The 20,180-nt window shown below is 41.4% G+C and overlaps 1 protein-coding gene across 5 annotated transcripts in view; it reads right to left on the reverse strand.

Annotated features, from left to right (window-relative positions):
• The window catches only part of MFSD6 (major facilitator superfamily domain containing 6), a 27,864-nt gene extending 10,443 nt beyond the window's left edge, over window positions 1-17,421 (reverse strand). For 4 of the 5 annotated variants that reach the window (XM_039554942.1, XM_039554945.1, XM_039554944.1 and 1 more), the window contains exons 1-3: window positions 17,313-17,421; window positions 7,591-9,184; window positions 2,419-2,516 (exon numbers count right to left, since the gene is read on the reverse strand). In XM_039554942.1, coding sequence (XP_039410876.1) covers window positions 2,419-2,516; window positions 7,591-9,131 — 1,639 coding nt within the window. In that variant the 5' untranslated portion in view covers window positions 9,132-9,184; window positions 17,313-17,421. Of the gene's footprint in view, window positions 1-2,418; window positions 2,517-7,590; window positions 9,185-16,943; window positions 16,965-17,312 lie in introns of those variants that run through there. The other variant, XM_039554943.1, reaches the window with a different exon arrangement.
• Between the last annotated feature and the right edge of the window lie 2,759 nt (window positions 17,422-20,180).

The raw sequence follows: 20,180 nt of genomic DNA on the forward strand, positions 1-20,180 counted from the left end.
CCCTTCAGCACAGCACATGGGGATAATCCTACTTGTATTGCAGAAACATATTAAATAGAAAAATACATTTTTCACAAAAGGCAACTGAAACTTTTGTTAGCCTTAAAACCCCTCGAGCTGATGGAACTTGAGTTTAAATAGAATTTGACAGCTTCCTGGGAAAGAGTTATGTACAATTAGAACAAGGACTTCACCGAGGGCTTTTGAAGACCCCTCAACTTGATGGCCCACATGGAGCCCACATGTTCTACACAATATACTTTTTTTTGGTTTTCAATACTTCTAATCCTTACACAGGGAAAGCAGCTACAACTCTTGTTTCCCTCTGTCAATGAGCTCACTTAAAAACAAGAGCTTCCACCTCAACAAATTTCATTAAGGTGTCACTTCTTACTGCCACTGACAATTCAGTAGTTATGTAGGAGAGAAAGCAGAGCCCAAAGAAACAGGACTTGGAACTGCTGCAGAAAAAATAACAACTCTAGAAGAGATGAAAACTGGTAAGAGCAGGAAGGGAAATGAATAAAGAAGGAGGGAAAGTCAACAGTACTTCTAAAAAGGTAATCTTGATCCCCCATTTGGAAGACTGAATGAGATGACTGGAATCCCACAAATGCAGTGGCAGTCGTTAGAAACACACGGGGCACCCATGGACTTCAGGGGCCAACAAGGGACATCTGATGCAGGCTGAAAAGAGCACAAAGAGCACAGAGACCTGGGGGCTGGGCAGGGGGAGTTGTGTGTGGGTTTGGTTTGGTTTTAGCTTTTTCATTTGCTGGCTATAAATACCTGTTAAATAGCCAGATCAACCAAGGAGCCCATGATTCAACAGTGGCTAAATATGGTAACAACTGGCAGATACATTTATGACAAAGTATTATTTTGAAGGTCCTTAATTTTTTCTTCAAATATCAATTACTCAGGATTGTGCCACACAAAAACCCCCACCAAAACCACTCCCTCACAGCCTTGCTGCATGTAAAAGCAAACCTACATATTGTGCAACTCATATTGAAATTTCAGCAGAATAAAAACCACATTCAAAATACAAGAAACTTATTTTTCAGCCATGACTTACAGGATACTTCCGGGCACAAACTTATGGCTGTATTGGTGAAACCACAAGGTTTTTTTCCTATATTTTGATATGGGCTATCTTTAAAACAGGACTACCTAAAAGGCAACATCCAAAGCTTTGTATTCATCATTTGTTTTCCCTAGATGTTTAAGCAGGCAAGAGTATAACACATTCTTCAGGTTCTTTCTAACGTTTTCCTATTTTAACACATGGTATGAACAATGAAGTATCAATTCAATAGTTGTGGTTTGGGGGCTTTTTAATAACAAAATTCAGAAGCTTGCTGTGGTGGCAGTTACAACATGATAAACTGTTTTTGTTAGCTGGGAGGGTAAGGAGCCAGGACACAAATGAACCTCTCTCTGTCTGTATGTAGAGATCCACACAGCGCTCTCTAATAGCATTTTGTAACTCAAAGTCTAGCTTACAAAGACTTCTGTAAATATAGTAAAAAAATTTAATTTAAATTCAAGTTATGCTGCACACAGAAAACTTCTAAGTATAATCTGTGGAAAAATGTCTAAATATTACTGTATAAAACCAAAATATTGGCTTTAAAAAGATGGTCAAAAATGGTATTCTTCAAATACTGAAAAATAGAAAGTAAAATAGTTCCACTTTTTCATGGTTTTGAGAAGTGGTACTCACCACAAAGACACAAAAAAAGGTCATAAAAACTAAGTTAGAACAATGTATTCTTTAGCATTGCAATGACGGTCTTACAGACTTCTACAACAGGATTTGAAAACAGGACTCAAGTTACTTGTCAATAGACATATCTCTGTCCTTGTAAATAAGTTTGTGAAAGGGCATGTATCTTAAAGAAGTTCTATTAGCATTGAGAGAAATTCTGCTCTAGCTATTAAAACAAAAATTCTGTAATCTAAAAATACTGATCAAACTGAAAAACTGAAATATTTCAACAGACCAAATGACCCAGACTATGCTTGGAGGTTTTTTGCAGCATCCTTTCAAGGACTGCAACCTCTTGCGTTTAATGAAGTTCACATTTATCACCAAACAGGATTTGCAGTAGGTGTGTACCCAGCTCATGCTTCTGTCTCTTTGTTTATTTAATGGGTGTGTTGTTCTAGCACAGTTCTGTTTGAATAAACAGAGAACTATGCACAATCAAGTGCACACCCACCCTTTTGATGTCAAATCTTTCCCAGGACAAACAGTAATGGTTTATGTGTTTTATGAACCTGCATCTTCTGGGGTATTTGTGGTCAAAAAACTAGAGAAATACCAGATTTTTAATTTAACCATAGCTCACTTGAAAACAAGATAAATTGAAGCAGCTGATCTTATGCTGGAAGGTCATTACTGCTCTGTCTTACCTTGAAGCACTTCCATCGGAAGAACAGTCCAGGCGTTTTCCAGATACGAGATGTAGATGTATCGTGCTGTATTACAGGCAAGACCAATATACAGCACTCTAAAGGAAATAAAGAAAGGAGAAGTCAGGATAGTTTGCACTTTCCCTTTCTGGCATGTTATAATATAGCTTACTGATTTAGAAGTTATTTGCATGCATACAGTTTGCCAGTCTAAAGCAGCACTTGCTCAACACAAAATATATCCTTTAAGTCCTACACCCAAACATAACTCTTGCCCATTCAACACATTTGAAATCCTAATAGGAAAAAAAAATCAAAGAGACAGCAAACCCACTGAGCTTTTAACTAAGCTCTGTAGTTCTATGCCACACTCTATACAGGACTGTGTTCCAGAGAGATAATTTCTAAGTGCATTCAACATTTTTTCCAAACCTTCTTTTCTAATCATCCAGAGATTCATTCTGCCATTTCAGTGAAAGCCTGGAGCAGGTTTGTATTAAAGGAATTAATTTAAACCCAATTAATGTAAGTTTATAGTCCCAGTATCTGCAAACTGCTCAGAACTACTCTAAAACACATCCCACAGAAGCAATATGGTTTATAACAACATGCCTCAGGATAAAACTTAGCCATCCTGTTGAAAAGCAGCAGATGCTGCATCTCAGAATTTAGAGAAAAAAAAGCGCTTACAACAGTTTTTAAACAATGAGATACAAAGACTATTTGTGAACTGCATTTCCCATTGCACATTTAACCTGTTGACTCTTCCCTTCCAGTTTTTAGATTTAGCATAGCTTCTCCCTGGGGTGCTCATTCATCCAGCTATCTTTCTCTTATTTTTAGATGGATCTTGGGAAACAAAGACTTAATTGAAAACATGTTTACAGCTTGAGAAAGGGGGCTATTGCAACCTTTAAAGATTTTTTTCAGGGACAAGGATAATTTATTGTCCAAATAGGACTTGTTGGTTGAACCCTGGTTTGGCATAAGAGAAATAAATGCAATTGATAATGAAGGTGAAGCACCAACCCTGTGAAAGGGCTCGTTATTCTTTGTGCTGCTTTTTCAGTTAGTTTTTCTACAAATGCACACCAAGATTTAATTAAATGGTACAGAGTCACTGGAAAATCTAGAGTGAGACACCATCATAAAAACGCAGCATCTTGTCAACATCTGAGGTCTCCAAATACACATGCTGACAGTGAAAAATCCAGTAGCATACTTTTCATCATGTCAGTGATATCAAAAAAGACCTGTGCATTTCACAACAACATGAATTTACTTTCAACAAGTAGGGTAAGCTGGCAGGAAGTCATCCCCTCTCAGTCATACATCAAACCAAGCTTCCAGATACATGTGGGGTCCATGAATAGCTAGCTGCTTGAAGCTGCCTTTAGGCAACACAAGCCCAAGCATTCATGGAAGAAAACACGGGAAGCCATGAAAAACTTCACTGTTATACAATAATGAGAACAAACTTCTTCTTTGTGCTGTGAATCATAAATTTAATCTCATCCTTTAATTAATGCCTTCTGTTCCAAACAAATAACTTGGTTCCTTTCCTAGCCACAACTTAATGCAGTTCTTATGTACAGTCGCATTTCTGAAACGTATTAGGACACACTGGCCACAAAAGGTAACCAAACTCACAAGGTCTGCAGGCTCCTGTCTTCATTCCCCTACTAGAAAGGCCCAGGGTGATGCACACTCTTGGGAACACAAAGGAATTGTCTCACCATGTACACTTGTTTTTCCTCAGCAGCAGTACAAATGCACCTCTCTATTTAGGATGACTTCTAGACAGCTTAATTTCACTTTTGTCTAGCAAAAACTTTGTCTGTTCACCAAGAACTTTCTTCCCACCTCATCTGTTCCCTAGCACAGTCAGACCAAAGATGCGACTTCCTCCTGCTTCAGAGTTTTTCCATCATCACTAACCACTCACCTACCTGTATTTTTCCAACACATTACATTCGCAGAAAGACTTAGATTCAGGGTTTAAGAGCAGCAATTTAGTCAGGTTCTACCTCTTAATTTGTTAGAATATATATACAGAATTTTAGGTAAATTACAGTTTATGAAGATCTCTATAAATATGGTTCTGGAGAGGAATGTCACACAAGAACTTCTGTGTATTTACAGCGTCTTTTCAAAAATGCATTTATAATAATCACTTAGGCTCCTTATCAGACCTAAATGGAAAATGTAAACAGATGTTCCTTTTGAACCCTGTATGCAGTACCCACAGAGATACCATATTCAATTCACAGGTTAAACATTTAAAACATTGAATCTATATTTGTGTCAAGGAGTCTAAGCTGTTTACAGCCATGACTGCCAGTCTCTGCTTCCCATAAAAACTCACATGCTGGAACTGTGGTCAGACAAACACACTGAAGCTTAACCTCAAGTAGGAAGTTATTTTCAGGGCTTGACATCATCATAAGCCACTGGCAGTTTTGAATGCTTCGACACCAGGTGCCATTCAACAATGGGGTCTAAATATTTCATAACCAGTTTTGTACACTTTTTTGTCACAGTATCATAGAATGGTATGGGTTGGAAGGGACCTTAAAGATGGAGTAGTTCCAACCCCTCTGCCATAGGCAGGGACACCATTCACTAGACCAGGTTGTTCCAAGCCCCATCCAGCCTGGTCTTGAACACTTCTAGGTATGGGGCACCCACAGCTTCTCTGGGCGACCCATGCCAGGGTCTCACCACCCTCACAGTAAAGAGTTTCATCCCAATATCCTCTCAAAGAAACACTAGAAGCATGTACTACATAGGCACACATGCAGTGCACAAGTGTATGAACAGTACAGCTAATAAAGTCAGAAATTGGGCATTTTTTTCAGCACATATTTAACACAGTCATGCTTAAAATGCTTGGACAGTAATTTGAGTATTAGTTTAAAAAACTGTGAAAACAGAATAGGTTCAAACTGTTGTAAGGGTTTTATATGCCACCACATAAAATGGTAGAAACAGAAAGATTTGTAAGACTTGAAAAGGGAAACTGAGCTTCTGTCTGATAAGGTGTAAAGCCTGTTTTCTTGTAGTTCTACAAGGACATTCAACGGCATTTTTTCCTGCTACTGTGACAATGCATGCAATTCTGGTACTCATACCTGTCTTCAAACACTCAGCACAGGAAAGAGAGACTGAATGATAAATGTTCACATACTGCAGAAACAATGTCTACAACATCTGGAAGTCCAACAACCCAGAAGACAGGAATTTTGAGCTATTAAAAAAATAGATAAAATATCAATGCCAAATGCTTCTGGCTAAGACTGTTTTAAGGATATGGAGTTGGAGGCTATTGGCTCTTATTAATAGGAAAATTAATATCTGCACTAGAAGGCAGCAGACAACACATATACAGAACTGTCAAAGAAGATGAGTTATGAACTCCTATCCATTTTTCTTTGAAAAAAAAAGAAAAAAGCTTGCCTCCTCTCAAACACACCATGCATTATACAAAGTTCAGAAAGTACAAGGTGGCAGGCAGCCAGGAGGAGTCACCTCAGACTGTGATGACTAAATACAAGTAAGCATTAGATAACATTAAAATATGACTAATGTGCATTTCCCAGGTGTAGATATGCAGAAGGCTGTTTCATAGCAAATAGGGACTGGTGTTTAAACAATTTAATAATCTTGCTCCAATCTTGTCTTCACAAGCTTAACAGTGCCAAGAAAAAAAAAAAAGAGTTAATCCCATACATCATCCTTCTTTTTGCTCCGCAATGCTTCCATCCCTTCTATTTCATCTTATTCACAATCCTATCACTATTTTGATTTCCATTCTTCCTTTAGTTGAAGTCTAAGCCCGAATTTTGTACTATAATATACATTGAAAGAGCATACCCAAGCTATCTTTAGCTATCAAGACTGTGATCTGTTCTCACCATTCCTCCATCATCATATCCTTCCTCCAGGCTCTGCATGCAAGGTGTCATTTTCTCTTACTAATTATTGTCAAATTCAGAGATTGAGACCAACTCTAAGCAAAGAGATCCTCCTCAGTTTAAAGTAAGAAAGAACATAATCTTTTAAGTAATCTCTCAAATTACTGTGCTAAACATCTCAGATGTTTTTAGTAGAGGTCAAATGAATATTCATCCCAATAAAAGCAAAACAAAGAGCAAAACCTCAGAACAGAATACGCAAAAAGAACAGTGCAAACAGTTCAAAAATACTTACATCTCAATGACTGTATGATTATAAACTGGGCATTTCGAAAGGATATGACTCTGACAACACACAGCTCTGTGCTTTGATGCACAGAATACCTGTGTAAACATGAAAGACTCCATCTTTGCAGCTTCATCAACTCAGGTTTTCCCCTATCCTTCCTCCCCTGTGCTTTTTTTAAAGAGTAGTGAAGGGATTTAGAATATATGGAAATTAAGTCCGTTTAGTGAATTTACTGGAAACCAATGTTCACTAACATGCTGGAAGCAGTCACTTTCACTTACACAAGGCAAAAACAACAGGACAAGCCCTGCAGCCATCTCACTCCATAGCTGACACACACTGCTTCAACTAAAGGAGGAGAGCAAGCTCCGAACTGGTAAGTGACACTGCCAGGCTGCAACCTCATTCTGCCAACACCCAGAGTCTGATTACAAGGCCATGTGCACAGGAGGTGCTCACCTCGTTTCCTCAGCTCATCTTCTCCCCTCTCAGCCTGCAGCTGACACCTTTCCAGGCTACTGTGGGGGCAACGAACTGCCCTGCAAGGGGAAGCAGGCTAAAGCAGGAGATTTGCAGAATGCTGCTACTCACAGGAAAAAAACTGAAAAACTAATGGTATTTGTATGTCAAAACAGACAACCCTTGAGTGGGTGGTAATTTGTAAAGATCTCTAACAGAGTGATTCATCAGGGAACGAGGATGTCTTCTAGAACCATCTGCAAAAGGTTATGGTGCCAGGCATAAAGCACATACTAACACGCAACTCAAATGCAAAGCAAGCATTTCAGCACATTTTCAACTCTTAAAATAACAAAATCTCCATCATGCAAGCCACATAACTGAGCAGGACTTGGAATTCAAAAAAAAGAAAAAAAAAAAGGATTGGCTTGAATTTCACTTCGAAGCATAAAGTTCAGCCCGAGAGTCAACATTTTTTGTATAGCTCTTTAGTGATTGCTGCCATCTTACCTGATGTGACCAACCAATTCAATGAGTTTGTGGCTGAAGAAGTAGGCAGTCAGCTCAGACACATGACTGAGCACAGAACAAACTCCAAAGAGAGTGGTGGTGCCATTCAGGTCTTCCAAGTGCCAGTACAGAAAGGTGAACACAAAGCCATATCCAAACCCCATGAACCAGGCCACGAAGAGCACAGAGCCATACTGGATACTGCACAGCAGTTTAATGAGGTCCCAAAAACTGAAAGACTGTGACTGGCTCATACTAGTGGGAGTGTTATCTGAAGATTCATTGGAGGCATTTCTGTCCACCTGTGAGACCTCCACCTCTTTTCTCTTCTCATCTTGCTTGAAGTGTGTGTAATGAAATCGAAACTGGGTGGCCACAATTAACGCCATTGTCATTAGGACACCAAAAACAATGAAAACGATCCTGTAGTTCTTGTACTCTGGAGCTTTACATCCTTGACCTTCAATGGCAACTTCTGTGTGAGTATAGTCAATGCCAATTCCCACGGAGAGCATGGCCAGCCCCCAGCCCAGAGACCCCCACATACGCTGCAATCCATACCGGTCCCTGTGTTTGCCAAGGTACTGCAGAGTTATGGTGTCCACAATGGTAACAGAGGAAGCACTGAAAAATTCTCCTATTATGACAACCAGCAGAATGAGTAGAAAGATGGCCTCTACTTCTTGTTGATCATAAACGAGCACAGCTTGGTCAGAAGGCATCGGCTTCGTGCTGATGGAAGCTGGTGTGGTACTTGGAGTTGTGTTCCCTGGTGAGGCTGGGCTAGTGGTGATGTTTCTCAAAATCAAATGGGTACTGTTTTCCAAGACAAAATCCACATCATTGCTCTGTGTAGGTAACAGGAATGTTATTTCAGGATTAGGTGTCCCTGTTGTTTCCAAAGTGACTGGACTGGAAGTGACCAGGTCTCTCCTCCCACGGACTTTCGGGGATGCAGCACTCACTGTGGTCAGCGGAGAGGACATCGAGGCGTTTTGCGGAATTGTCGTTAAAAGGCTGCTTGCATTGGTGGGATGTGCTGGGGGAAGGCCCTTTGGTACACATCTTAAGGTGGCTGGTCTCACAAATCCGATGCCCAGGTTAAACAAAACCCAGCATAAAAGCGAGAACAGGAGGACAATCTTGCCTTTCTTGAAGCGATCTGCCACCACTCCCCAGAAGGGAGCACTGCAAAACTCAATAAAGTACCTGATACCCACCAGAAGTCCACTCTGACTGGGTGACATACCCAGCTGCTTGTAGTACACAGGCAGCAAGGGGTAGAGAGAGCCATATGCAGAATAGAAGAAAAAATAAAAGACCTTTGAAATCAGAAGATCATTGTTTATTTTGACACAGTGCTTTTCTAACCAATCCAGCTCTTCATCTGGGACAGTGGTTGTCTCTGTAGAAGGGGATTCATTATTGGGTGGCAAGTCTTGATCCTTGGAAATGCCATTGAAAGGATCAGCAAGCACATACTTTCTCTTCTGTTCTTCTTCATCATCAGTTAGAATGGCCACCTTATCATCAGCTGCCATGGTTTACCACAAGCATCCAATATATGGTAGACTCTCAAGGAATTAGGGCTACCCTGTGAACAAATAAAACATGAGGTGGTTAAGATACCACAGAGGAACAGACCTGCAATGCCAGCCATCAAGGACAAAGACAGCTTCTTTCTTATAAGTAACATCCCTGAGCAATAAACGCAGTATTCAGGGTGGGGAAGGCCATTTGTCTAGACTGGTACATGGTAGCATCAATAAAAATGTGGTTTATGACCAATTCTGTGAAGTTCTCCCAACAGCAGCTTTTATATTGTGCATTAAAACCTCTTTCATGTTTAGGACAGAGAATAATTTATATATTCAGAGTTACTGTGGCAATTAAGTGCTAGCATTTGCAAGTCTCTTCTTTCAAACTGGCTTTTCTCCCCAAGGCTAACTGCTTTATTTCCAGTATTCCCTCCTATACCAAAGGATAGCCGTGATTTTGTAATTAAGTAATGCAGCCACATATATCTGGGTTATTTTGATCATCAAAACAAATTACTATCCAAAGCCTCATGACAGCCTTCAAAAGGTTCATCAGTCTCCTCTTGAAACACGTTTTTCTAAGCCCTCCACAACTACAGCAGAAATTGACGGCAAGCTTGAGCTTCTAGGCTGAATGGGAAGAGAGGTGGGAATTAGGATGGGGCTTGAAGATCAAAATTAGGATAACAATCTCAAAGACATCAAAGTTCTGGGAGCAAAGAAACACAGGGACAGGCCCTATGAAGGTATCTTCAAGTCAAATTCTGAAATCGAAAAAGGGTGGACTGGGAGATAACAGCACTACAGCTGCCTGTGCTTATCTTCTGCAGAAGACCCTGCAAAATTGATAAGCAACACTAAAAAATAAATTAACCACTCCTTAGACTTTGAATGACCAACCAGCTTTCACATTTAAAAACAACAACCCACTCCAATAAGCTAGGCTACCTAAGAAAAGCTTCCTGTTCAAAGAATAAAAACCAGCTCTGCCAGCAGGCTATCAGCTCAAAATCATTATTAGAAAACTATTTTTCCTCTATTGGTATCTGTAAATTTAACCTACTAAGATTAGCTCATGTTCATTGTGAGAAAGTTAAACATTTAGTATATTTCGGTTTTATTATCCCTTTGCTGTTTGGGTTAGTATTACTATTACAAAGGAACTTTTTCAAGGACCAATATTTGAAAGGAGAACCAGAAGAACCTGAAATTTCTCTAAGAGCAGTCAATTTATGATCTGGACCTGCTCTAGGAACTTGAACAGGATGATCCTAGTGAGTTCCTTCCAACACAGGATGTTATATCATTCTATAAGTATTTTTTTGCAGGGCTGCACTTTATTCCAAGTAGAAGGGGACAATGAAATCAGTCTTTCATTACTCATCTGAAAGCACAGTATCATCCCCTTAAAATTAGTCATACAACAGTATATTCAGTGCCTTTAAATTAACTAATTACAATTCATCATTTTTTAGTACTGACAATGGATTTGCAAACTGATACAAGGCTAATAAGAGAAAAGAGACTAACATTCACTAGTATGTTAAATTAATTGTTTCCTATTGATTCAACATATATTGATTCAACAGCTGACAACAAGCCACAGATATTTCTAAAAACAACAGTTCATGCAAATAATCTAAACCTTACACAGCTCAGTGATAGACAAGCCTAAAAATACCATCATTAAACTCCCAAACACTCATAAGGTTTGTGTATGCTTTTCATTTTTAAATGTCATTTCTATGGGATACTGAAGATCTCTGGTTTCAGTTAGGGAGAAAAGGCTACATACAAATCTTGGAACCTTAAATATTCATGTATTCAAGGTTAGAAGTAAATGAAAACCATGACAGCACATACACAGAGACTTAAGTTTTTTCCTTCAGTTTCTTCAGAGACAAACCGATTAAATTTAAAAAAAAGTATTTCAACTGTCAAAAGATTAGACAGTCCTAATTAAGTTGTTAGAACAGTCAAATGTGAAAGCACATTTTCTTTCTCTTACCTGTTACCATCAAAAGCCACATGAACCAAAAACCAGCAGCTGTCTAGTGAGCTCCCGCAATTTTCGGTTCAGCCAGCCACATCCACCTGACCGGTGGAAGAACTGTGGGGTTTTTGCTCATTTCTATATCCATAAAACAAGCCCTTCTAATAAGTAAATGAGATCAGTCATCATCTGTGTTATTTTCTTTATGCCTCGCCTTACTTTGACAACAAAGACTCCAGAACTTGTGCAGGGCCCCACTTATGTCAAGTGTAACTGAGCTTCCAGTATATGCTCATCTGTTAGCAGCAACTTGCTTACTTGCTGCATCAGAGCTTTACAGCATTTATTTTTGAAGAATAGATTTCCTGTTCCCCAGACATGACAAGACAGAACTCACATTTTAACCATGTGGATATTTTAGGACAACTTCTTTGTAAGCATGGCTTGAAATTATCCTGATTTAAACAAGCTTATTCCCATATTTGAGCTCTGAACCATCTGGTTTCGTATAAATTATACTGAAGGCTTTCAGAGAAATTAGTATTCAATCTTTTTTAATTTAGTTTCCCTTTTCTATTGAAGTGGAATTTCAATTTCTATGTTGTATGAATAGTGAGTACATAACAAATTATGGTACTGTTAATCTTTAAACACTTCAGTTGTTGCATATTCTTCCCCCGTCCATAATTTATAACGGCCTCAGCACCCATCTTCTTCTAACACATTGCATGCAAGGATTAATCCAAAAGATCCACTCCTGCAATTCTGACTAGAACATCCTGGGTTAGAATGCTATGAAAAGTATATTCCATAATAATTTTAATAAATATTTTCCCACACTAAGAGCTTCATTGAATGTTATTAATAATACAGAATATACTCTTCAGAAATGTAACAGCGTTAAGACTGGTAGGAGCCATATGGCATTCTTTATTGTTTTGATCACTAGTTTGTTTAGGAGTCAGGTCTTTGAAAGTCATATTTAGCAATGTTTTGAATTCTAAAAATAAACTACTGAACATGAGAAAATGAACAAAGTAGTATCGCTACTGAAAAAGATCTACAAAAACCCTGAACCTATGGGGCTTTCCTTCTACTGACAAAAACCCCATGCCAGTCTGGGATTGAATGTGCAGCAAACCAGACAGATGGAAAATCAATATACTTCTCAGTGATAAGAGGCTAGTTATCTACTGGTTATTTTAACCATTGCCTTCAAATACTGTATCTTCACTTAGCAAATTTTTTTTCTAATCCACAAGACAATAGGAGGACAGAAGACAAGCACAACTGGCAAATTTAAAACGAACAACGGAGAACAGGAGTAAGGGAGAAAGGTTCAGAGAGTTAACAGATGGAGTTCAGAGTGAATATAAACTTTAACTCATTTGAAGAGAACACAACATTTTGGTACAGGCCTGTTGAATGTAATCAACTCAACCAGGACAAATGAGAACAGCAGAGGGGTACCATCACTTTAAAACCAGGAGTAACAGTTTGGATCTATTTCCCCCAAACTTAGGTAAGTTCAGAAATGCACAAGAAAGCCCTAAGATGCAAACTGGAAGAAACTTCTGCAAGGATCTTGAGAAAGCCCTGCAAAGGGAAAGGGAAGAGGCATAGCAAGGGCACAGCACAGCAGCACACGCGTGTCATGAGAAAGCGCTTTGGCCCTCCAACTCACTAACGAGCTTTTATCTTGACAGAGGTTTACATTTCCAAACCACTACAGAATTCAGAACTGGGAACCAAGCCCTTGTTTCCTCACCATCCCATCACACCTGACAAGGCTACAATGGAAAAAGATCTCATTGAAACCTGAAGTGCTGATTTCCCCCTGAGACCTCAGCCTGAGATCCCACCGTACCGGCCTGGGAGCGTACATCCCTCGCTCGCAGCTGCACGGGAAGCGCAGCCGACCCAGCTCTCTCACACTGGGGATTCTTCTGTGAGCTCAGGCGTACTCTGAATCTCTTTATGCACAAGTGCATGTGCTTCTCCTCAGATATAAAGAATGTACTTGTTAACCACAAGGCTCTTCTTCCTTCAAGATTTGCACAGATAGGATTTTTTTTTTGTAAGTAGAGGCTATTATTTTTTCTAAGTTTCCTGATACAGATTGCTGTCACCTGCTTTTATATCTATTCCTCCAGCAAGTCAAAAATCCACTTTCAAACCCGTACATCTAGAACATGTTTTTTATCCAGTCATCTCCTGCAAACAGCTACAACTTCCCTGCAGACTTGCACCTTTGAGCAGCTATCTTGGGAATGGAGGAAGAACCATTTGTCCCAAGAAATTCAGTGATGACAATGCAGTGGTCATTTTAATGACTGTAATGAGCCTCTTTGGCAGGTAAGTAGAAAGAGGGTATTCTACATTTAGTTAAGTATCTCCTTGGCATTCTTGCATTTTATTTCTTAAATCGATCCTCATTTAGTCTGTCTCTCCTAGTAATTAATAGGATTTCAAGATCAGAAAGGATAAAAAGCTAATCTACTCAAGACAACCTGACATTATAAGAAGTTCCTTACAAAACAAAGAAAAATAATAATAGAGTATACTAAAAAGTCAGCTCTCCCCTTGGAGTCACTCTTCCCAAAACTCTGGGGTAAAAAAAACAACCAACCTGCTTTGAACTGTATCTCAGATTAAAAAAAAAAAAAAAAAAAAGTCAATCAAGAGATCAGACTGGGGTACCAAATCCCTAAACCTCTCAGGGAAAATACCATGGTACTCACAGCACCAGGCACTGAAACTTCATTTGCAGACTAACAGAAAGTTAGATTTAAGGTGAAATAATACTGTTGTTCTAAAATAAAGTTTAATTCAGCATAAATATTTCATTCACTAGGCTTTGAGAATTAAAGTATAATTAAGACTCACAAAGCAGAGCCTCAAATCTGGGTTTGGATGTATATGAATGTTAAAAGACAAACCACCAAAAAAAACCCGTGACAGTTCATCAGACGACAGTGCAAATGATCAAGAGAGGCTTAACCCATTAAATACCTAACAAAATGACTCATTGTAGAAGATTTATATTTACACAGTCTCAGAAAACATACTCAAAACAGGAATGATCAATTAATCTCTCAAACAACAAGCAGCTGTAGGAACAGAGTAGGCCAGCTTGCTGTTTGCATTGTGCAGACAAATCAAAGCCAGCCAGAATGGCGTCACATTTTAGTTGACCCCTTCCAGTCTTTCACCGACTAGAAAACTCACTCTGTAGCAAATACATTGAAGTCCACATGAAATTTTCATACAAACATTTTAAAATCTGCTAACAGAGAACGTATTTCTTAAAACCACTTTTTTTAAAAGTCACTAATTATTGTTTGATTGAGAACAAGTCTGTTAGAGAAAGAGACTTGAAAACTATTCGAAGGCTCACCTCACTCATCCCCCAGCTGGTGCAACTGCCATGAGTACATCCATCACACAGCACATGCACACTACCTCCCCCTGTCCCATTGATCCAAGCTACAAAACCTTCTGGTCAAAGACTTTCTGCTACCTCCAGAATGAAGTCCCGCATCCAGCAGGCCTACAAGGCATCGCTGCAAGAGCCATAAATAATAGACCATGTTTTCCATTTTCAAGCAAGTTTCATCCCTAAGGAGCAGCCTGGCGCTGTTGCCTGCATCCATGCCAGAAAGGAGGAGAATGTTATGCAAACAACTTACAGCATGACAGGGAAGTGCCTAGACTTCATTTACTTTTGCATCACGTTCCCAAGCCTCTCCCAGTTAAGCCAACCTCCAGGCGGAGCCCTTGGATGGGCTGTTCCCTGCCAAGCCATACAGAACAACTCGACAGGTTGACTCACTTGCCCCACATCATCCCCTGCTCTCTAAAGGTAAGCAGTTCCTCCTGTGAGGCCCCAGCATGAACAGCTGGCTCTGAATTTATAAAATCAGAAGTAAGTCGCATAGAGTGAATTAACTTGGTGCTGGGAGATGTACTTGTTTCAACTGTGAAGCAAGACATGAGTGTTGTAACATTAACCAACATAATTAGCGTTTTCCATGAAAGTGAAACCAACCCTGTTCTAAAACACTTAACACTTAAAATTGCTTTATTTTGTGTTGCTGATATGCACTTACTTAATGTGCTGGGCTACAGGTTTTTCTGCTTCTTGAATACAGATAAAAAAACTCTACACACCGACACATTTAGTCAATTAGATTGAGAGACAACAGTATGTCTGAAATATGTCAAGATCAGATTTATAATAGGCTTAATGCACTTTAAGATAGGTCTGAAGTTGCTACAATAGTGCTAGTATTAACATTAAAGAAAAGAACACTATGAATCCTCATCTATTAAAGAAAAACCATTAAATTCACATCCTAGGACTCCTGCTTTCCAATCTTGTTTTCCGTTTAATATGTGCAAATTAAGATGTCCAAGTAGACTGTATTTGTTAAACATGTTATTTTTAGTTGGTATCAGCCTCCAGTTTTTTTTACCAGTTTTCAATTTGTCAACTACCTCCACGGTTTACACTTGATTAATGATGGTAATTTACACATGTACCTTCAGATACAAACCAGGCAAGTGCCCAGAGCTGCAGGACTCCAGGAGCACACTGCTGCCAGCGCTGGGGAGGGACACGGGCACCCAGCTGCCCCATCAAGCCTGGCAGCAGCGGCAGTACTGGTCTGCTGTGAGACAGCAAAGCCTTCCTGGCCATTCCAGCCTCTGGGACCAACTGCTGCAACTGCAGATGGACCATGTCACCAGTTCACAATTTCCCACATTGCTATATAAACTCAGGCCCATTGTACTGTAGCTGAAGATTAAGATGAATTTTAGGCTACACTCAAGTTGTGCTCTAGAACCAGCTAAGTTAGTGATAAACCACAACTTCCTCCCATTAGTTCCTCATATTGTCAGCTTCTCCTCTCATATTCTCACTCCACCTGTTTGATTTTTTTATTAAGTCTTCTCAGGATTTTTACTGGATTTATGACTACTACCACAAATACCATCCTTAAAGGGATGATTGTTTTCTTTTCTCCTATTCCTTAGTGGGTCTTCAGAGAATACCAACAGTAAAGTACATGTCATCTTTGTCCGCTATTTCTATCCAGTGAAACAAAAAACACACACACACACACACACAAAAAAAAAAAACCCAAAACAAAACAAGCTAGAAAACTAGCATTTTGTAATCTCTTTCCTTGGACATTACTAACTAGTGGACAACAAGACCCAATGTATCTTAGTAACATAATAATGTTTGGGGCAAGTTTTTACTGAAATACTTCAGTGCTATGTTTATTCAGCTGTTCTCCTCTCCTCAAGTTTATCATTCCAAGTTTATCACTCCTCAACACTGCACTTTTCACTAACACAACATTTAAAAAGAGCCTGCTGTTAAAACTTCAGAGCTGCTGAACAGACATGGGTTTTAAACTCCATCTAACTTAGAACATCGCAGGCATCCGTAGCAGCTATGGCACCTTCACCACCGACTGCCTAAATAAGTATCTGTTCCTACGCTTGTTCCAAAAACAGAGGAGCAACCGACAACCCGCTTACTAAAACCTATGGTATTTTAAGGATGTAAGGGCTCTAGATCCTACTGACAGCCACACGTAACGCCACGCCTGGATGCTGGCGGCAGGGAGAAGTGCGGCGATGCCTGTGCAGGAGCTCCCGCGGGACACGGCCCGGCCAGCGGCCACCTCCGGGTCTAGACCCTGTCACCGGAGAGAGCAGGGGGCATTAAACGACTCGGCCGCAGCACGCTTCAACCAGGATGCTGAGCTTCAGGAGAAGCGGGCCGGCACCCCACCAACGTCAGCACCTACCAGAGCGGCCATCAGGGCTGACACAACCGCCCGGCTCCGCGGAGGCGCAGCTGACCGGCCCCGGCGCGGCAGGAAACGCCTCCGGGGAAAGGCTGCGGCGCAGGCCCACCGGCAGCATCCCGGGCGGCTGCGGGGACGAGGCCCGCCGCCCCGGTGGGAGTGCGCTGGAGCCGGTGCCGGGGCAGACACCAGGGGGGAAACAGCCTCCCCAGCCCGGTGGCTCGCAGCGGCTCGGTGCGCCACAGCCGCTCCCGGCCGCCCCGCTGGCCGGTCTCCGCGGAGCGCGGGCAGGGGAGGCGGCGGCGCCCCACCGGGCGGCCCCGGCTGCGGGCCCGGCCCCCCGCGCACCGCGGGGCCGCGCTGACTCACCTCGCCCGGGGGCGGCTCCGGGGGGGCGCTCGGCCGGGAGCATCGCAGCCCCTTCCCTGCCGCCGCGGCTGCTGCGGGCGGCGGCTCCGCGCACCTCCCGCCCCCCCCCGGCCGGGCCGCACCGCTGCCGCCGCCGCGCAGGGGCGCTGCGGGGAGGGACGGAGCCGCCCCCCGCCCCGCCGCGGGGGGGCCGCGCACCCGCCCGGCAACGCCTCCACGGGCCCCGCGCCGCGGCCCGGCCCGGGCTGCCATTGCACGGGCAGAGCGCATCGACTCACGGCTGCGGTGTGGTGCTGCTGCCGGGTCCGCACCTGTGCTGGGACACGGGCAGGCCTTTGGGTTTAAAATCACTGCTTGGGCAGCGTTCGTGGGCCCCAACAGCCGAATGACATTCAGAGCGCTTCCTGTTCCTCACAAGTTCCAAGCACGTATTACAGCATAAAGAATTATTTACTGTAGTGCCTTTCACAGCTACTGGCATCCCCTCTTCGGTAACACTGGCTTTAGACTTGCACACAAATAAAATTACTTAAATGTTTAAAACAACAACATAAACTTCTCCCCCACTAATTATTGAGGCAGAAAAAGGCAGGGAGGAAGGGTAACTCCTGAGCAACAGCTGAGTCGTGCTGCAATATCAAAACATCAGTGGTGTTAAACTAAATAAGGGGAACAGTCACGAAGTGAAAGGCCAGCCAGAGATCTGGAGGGGTTATCAGCCCTGAACTGAACAGGAGGCCCTGAGGCTGTTTAAGGATTAAGCTCAAATGATGGTGTTCTTTACACAAGAGTTTACATTGGGCCCTAGTCCAAGCAGGTCAATAGAGTGGGCTCCACTGGCCATCCCTTCCAGTGGCACAGCACGGCAGCTTCTGCCCAGGTCAGTGACCTGACTGCAGACATCGTTAACTGGGATACTACAGAACAAACACATTACTACTTGCATCTTATTTTGCATCTCCCTTTTCTGAGGGAGGATCTCCCTTTTTTTTTAAAGAATAAAACATAGTTTGCATTATTTTCCCAAGGGAAGAAATCGAGAAAAAATGACAAGTTTGCGTGATTGAGGCAGACGAACGGGAACCGAGGCATGGCAGGCATTTGACCCATTTAATTTGAGTTCTCACCAAAGTGAAAGGGACTTCAGCCAGCAGGGAAGGCAATGCTCTCTGCAGGTTGTTCTCCTGCCACAATGACATACCAATGGGGCACGGTCTCTGTATGTGGATACACCCGCCATTGAGGACACCGTCCCATTAAAATCCTGCCTACCTCTACAGTAAAGGCTTCTCCTGAAGGAGGTAGGAGACAAAAGCTGACAAAAATTACCTGGGGCAGGAGAAGGCTTGTTTATCATCTGTCTCTGGAAGGATTTTTAGAACTTGCCATCTCTCAGAATCTCCCCCACGGCTAATTAACCACAAAGAGAAACCACGTCTGAGACTAGGAGTGCATGCCTCTGATAATCTAGCAGAATTCAGAGACAGACAATTGTCAGCTCATGTAGTGGGGGTTTTATTACAAAATGTTACTGTAATAAACCAGATCTAAGCTCCAAACAAAATTATTTAATTTTGATGGAGACTCTTTTGGCAAATTACTATAGAAGCTTTTAGGGACAACAAGTAATTCAAATAATTTGCAAGTCACTGTTTGACAACTAAAAAGCAGATCTTTGTAGTCACAGACTACATTTAGTGGAGCCTTAAAAGCAGTTTTTCTCTAGACTCTGATAACTCACTGTTGCCCACCACACTAAGAATGTGACCATCTTCTGCAGCCTCGCTTGGAGCTGTGTTTTTCCTTTTCTTGTAGCCATGTTTTTAAGGACTTGGATTGTGATCATCCCCTTTCCTTCTACTTGGTTTCAGAAGTGCCAGGGACATTTACTAAATAAAATTTTTTAAAAATTAAATATTTTTTTAAATGCTCTCTGAATAGAGGAATTAAGACCAAATACATAACATTTCTTTGTAGGCTGCATAACCTGGTATGTGAACAAGAAGTTACAGTTGAGGACCAGAGTATAGAATACAACTAATAAAGAGTGATGTACAGTGTTTTTATACATATATATATATAAATAGTTTCTTACCGTGTTTAAAAGCCCAATCCATCCCCAACTGAGTGTGGTGAGGTGAGCACTGTGAGAAGCCTGAGCACAGAACAGCATTATTCCAGCCTGACAAGCTACTTTAGCCTGGGCAGAACTGAACATAGTAGGGCTCTGCATGGTTATTTCTTTCAGCAAGGCTGTGTATAAACATCTGGATTACAGCCTGTTACAAATTACTACACTTTCTCAGAGAGTTCTTTCATCTATTAAAACAAGGATTAGGAAAAATGGAGAAACTGCTGCCCTGCTCACAACCTGTCCTAATGTATCTTTATTGCAAATATTTCTAGTCAAAGCAGTCTTCAGAGGAAAGGAAATGTAGCTGTAAGTTGCTTGAAGTATAAAGCTTTTTTAAAAAATACTTGCTAGTATGAAATAGCAACTAAAAAGCTGAGTCAGAATTAAAATCCATTCAAATTAATTGAAATACCTCTTCTTCAAAAACCTCAAGCTCTGAATGACAGTAAAATGTGATATATAAATGTGATATACCAAAAAACAATCTTTTTCTCTTAGCTAATTGTCTTGGGGTGACTTTGTGATGTGTATCCCCTATCACTGCCCCATGGCCAGAAATTAATCTTGTGCCTTTCTGTGCCTTTAAACTGAGCCTGAGAGGGGGGAGAAAAACCTGAGCAAACTTCTTCAAAGCAGTTTGCAGCTTGTTCAAGGTCATACATTGACAGAGACTTTTTTTTCAGCTGTGGCAGCAGAGCGAGAGTGGGGAAAGCACCCTGCTTGCTTTCGGCCAG

Source organism: Corvus cornix, chromosome 7, assembly GCF_000738735.6.
Source record: "Corvus cornix cornix isolate S_Up_H32 chromosome 7, ASM73873v5, whole genome shotgun sequence".
In the NCBI taxonomy this organism is placed as follows: domain Eukaryota; kingdom Metazoa; phylum Chordata; class Aves; order Passeriformes; family Corvidae; genus Corvus; species Corvus cornix.